General features: G+C 39.8%; 1 protein-coding gene across 1 annotated transcript; it reads right to left on the bottom strand.

The window, feature by feature from the left end:
- Positions 1-356: 356 nt before the first annotated feature.
- Positions 357-3,531, bottom strand: LOC121964944 (asparagine--tRNA ligase, cytoplasmic-like; the record flags this gene model as incomplete). The annotated part of the gene is made up of 4 exons (XM_042515118.1): positions 357-492; positions 698-897; positions 2,075-2,296; positions 3,445-3,531. Coding segments are annotated over 4 exons (645 nt in total), but the record flags the coding sequence as incomplete, so codon positions are not given.
- Positions 3,532-3,771: the final 240 nt, after the last annotated feature.

Here is a 3,771-nt window from a genome sequence, read left to right as displayed (position 1 = left end):
TCCCTGGATTTTTTGGGGGATTATTTTCTAATCGTCCTTCTTTTTAAAACAAATCTTTAGGTAACTTTTCTTGCAATTGTGGGACAATTGGTCATTGCCTTTTTTCCTATTATCAAAAGAATTTAAATCAATTTGCTCAGTTTTCAAATGGTCCTACAGCTCGTAAAAAGGCGTCTAAAAGGGTTAAAAGCTGAACATTTCCACCACCAGTTTTTAACAATAAACTAAATAAACGTTTTATCAATCATCAATTAGTTTGGATAAAAACTGAGATTTTTTGGGATTAAACGTAACACTCGTTATACCTCTAACACGCTCCCATATATTAAAAAAACAAACAAAAAAACGTGACGTACAGGGTTGATGTCGTAGAGCAGCTGTGCGGCGGGGGATTTGAGCACGCGGTCCACCACGTCACACACCAGATCCTCCAGTCTGTTCAGCAGATCCTCGAATGTCATGAAGGGACACTCGGCCTCGATGTGAGTGTACCTGAAAATAGAAAAAAAAATCCAAATTATGATTAAATGTGGGGCTGTGGCGGTAAAGTTTTTTTTCTTAAAAGCAACTTATTATCTCTGGTTGGCGTTTAACAATACAGGAACTTGAAATCTGAAATGGTTCACAGTATTTATTCACTTTTTCCCCGTTTGTTTGCATTTCCCTCGTGGGGCTTTAAGTAAAATGCGTTGCTCACTCGGACAGGTGTCTGCGGGTGCGGGACTGCTCGGCGCGGTACGACTGGGCGATGCAGAAGGTGTCGCCCAGCGCGGGTATGCAGGTCTCCAGGTAGAGCTGAGAGGACTGCGTCAGGTACGCCTCCTCGCCAAAGTAGTTGAGGTTGAACAGCGTGGAGCCGCCCTCGACCTGAGTCTGCACCAGGGTCGGAGGAGTGATCTACAGCCAGAAAATCAACGAGAAGAGGAAGACGGAGAGAGAGGTGGTTAAAGAACGACCTTCGTGTTTCCGCAGTTTGACTCGGTGAAGCTGTGAGGGAGGCTTATCTTTTTAATCAAATCTTTTATCTTCTTATCTTGATTTGCACAGATCAATACACATTGCCATGTTAAAGGAGTTTTTTACATTTTTTATCCACCATGAGGGTGCTGTAAAGTCCTCTAAGGAAAATTGTGGATGTGATGTTGGGCTTTATAAATCAAACTGAGCTGAATGCTGCAGCTTTGCATAAAAGCCTTCAACTGGCAAAAGCACGAGGTTGCAGCCACAGCAGATGTGATGTATTGTGATGGTTCATTAAAAATGCTTAAAACACGTTTAAAGGAGAACGCTGGAAAGCAATTCACAGGTCTCCAACAGCAGCTCGACCGGAAGTCTGCTTCACATTCGGATGATTTCAAGCATTTTCAACTTCAACAAACCAGTTTTAATTCTTGTATGATTGTTATGGAACAATCACCGTGACCGATTTTTTAAAATCAAACATCGGGTGAAGTTTCTTTGGCTGCGCTATAAACGCACAAACCAGCTGCTCGTTTGGTGTGTTCCTGAGCTGCACAAGGAGTGTTTGCTGTCGTGTTTCTGTTACCACAATAACTGTGATTATCTGTGAATCAACCAGGACTAAAATCTTAAGGATTACACATTAAGATTACTCTAAAAAAAAAGTCAATAGTGGATTTAAATGGATTTAGATTTGATAGAGTGCTACTGAAACTAAATCCGACTGTAAAGTCATTCAAAGATACCAGATACGGCAATCAGCCAAAGAATACAAACATGAGCTACGTGCAGATATTTGCAGGTTAAATGTGTTGCCAACCTTAAAATCAGGAGCAGAAAAAGAAGGAAAAAAGCGGTTTAGTCTGCAGCCACAAAGAGATTTACTTCAGTAAAACTGCACTAATGCAAAAAGAAGATTTTTGGACAATAACTTGGGATTCATAAAAAAAGTTGATTATCATTTAGAGATTTCCAGCTGCACAGAACGTAAGTTCGCAGATTACGACTGCACACCGAGATTGTTAAATGAAGGTCAGTGATTCTTGTTGTGTTCATTCCTCTTTGCTAAAAAAAATACACACAAAATATTTGTTGTGTTGTGTGTGTGCTTCACCTCGTAGTATCCGCGGCTGAAGAAATGGTCCCTGAAGCACTGCGTGACGGTGGACCGGACTCGGAGGATCTTGGAGACGTTCTCTCCTCTGATCAGCATGTGCCGGTTGTTCAGCTGGACGTCAACGTCCGACTCTTCGTTCAGCAGGTTGTCGGCGCCGCCCGCCGGAGCTAAGCCAATCAGCTCCCAGAAGTCACAGTGCAGCTCGTGGCCTCCGGGCGCCTGGGAGAGAAGGACGGGAACTCACTGCTGACTTTATTCATGTTTGTTTTTGGGTTTTTTTTTAAGTGCAATATTACTGCATGAATTTAATGTTCCAGTATTTCCTCATTTTACAATATCATTATTATTTTTTTAATTTTAACCCTTAAATGCCAGGGTTTTGTCATGATGCAATTATGTTTTTAGATGAAAAAAAACAAAAATGAATTATTTTCAACATATAACGTAAAAACTTGATTTCTTTTGATTATCACAGATTTGCAGTAATATTTATTGTGACAGTGCATGATTTTCTACTTTCATTTTGTTCATTATTTTAACCAACATCAGTCCTAATCATGGATATCAAATATTCATAAATTTTCAGAATATTAACTCTAAAGAAATGCCAGGTTTTTGACATGATGCCACTATGTTTTAGATTAAAAAAAAACAGTATTTTTTATTTGCAGTTGCCAAATATGGTTAAAAAAATGACATCATCAGGTGGAAAATAGTAAAGATTACAAATGGCCAAGGCAAAAGCCCAGAATGACATCCAGAAATAATACAATGCATGTTTTTATGCTTTGAGGGCTGTGGGATCGAAAATTGCAGTTTTAATTGAGTTTCAATGGCGAATCTTTTGCATTTATCAGTCTGAATGTAATAATTTTTGATACAGTGTATTTAAGACTTATTCTAGGGGCTGAGCTGGAAATTCCAAGATTAAACAAAAATACACAATCTTGCCAAAATTCATGCTACATGCACGAACACAGCCAAAATTATCAAAAAATTAAGAATGCAAAGCATGTAAAATGCACCAAACAGTCCTTAAGGGTTAATGTAAAGGAAATCGTTTCTCATAATCCTGGTATGTGATTAAAGAAACTTCATTTTCCGGCTTGATTTCTCTTAGAAAATAATGGCCATATTTACACGTAATCAGTTTTCTTTCATCAGACTTCACACTGGGAAGCATTTCTCAGACTTTCATCACTAAAATACACCCTTCCAAAAAAAGGCTCCAGTAACTATTTACAAAAATCTGTGTGAATTCAAGTAAACATTTTTTCTGATTTCCTGCACAACCTGATTTCTCAGAGTAACTTGGCTTCTCATACAGGTGCTGCAGGTTGTGTCTGTTCTGCAGCAGGTGTGTTTACCTGTTTGCCCTCAGGAACCGGAGTGACGGTCCCGTACAGAGCGACGGTGCTCTCTGTGGACAACACCATGCCGTTGTAGCACTGGCACTGAGGACAGGAAGGAGAAAACCAGTCAGTGTGAGTTTGAACCAGAGGGAAGAAAACAGCATTTCTGTTATTATGTGCATTTACCGTAAAACTTCAAATAAAAGCATAGTCCCAATTTAACGCCCAGTCCCCAATAAACGCCCCCGGGTGTGGCAACACAGGCTCGGCCTGGTTACCATGAAGTTCATTTTTATAATCTTTTGGATGCATAAAACCAGTTTTTGACGACCTGCTGGAGAT

This window comes from Plectropomus leopardus, unplaced genomic scaffold, assembly GCF_008729295.1.
Source record: "Plectropomus leopardus isolate mb unplaced genomic scaffold, YSFRI_Pleo_2.0 unplaced_scaffold17838, whole genome shotgun sequence".
In the NCBI taxonomy this organism is placed as follows: Eukaryota; Metazoa; Chordata; class Actinopteri; order Perciformes; family Serranidae; genus Plectropomus; species Plectropomus leopardus.
This window is presented reverse-complemented; position numbering and strand designations above follow the sequence as displayed.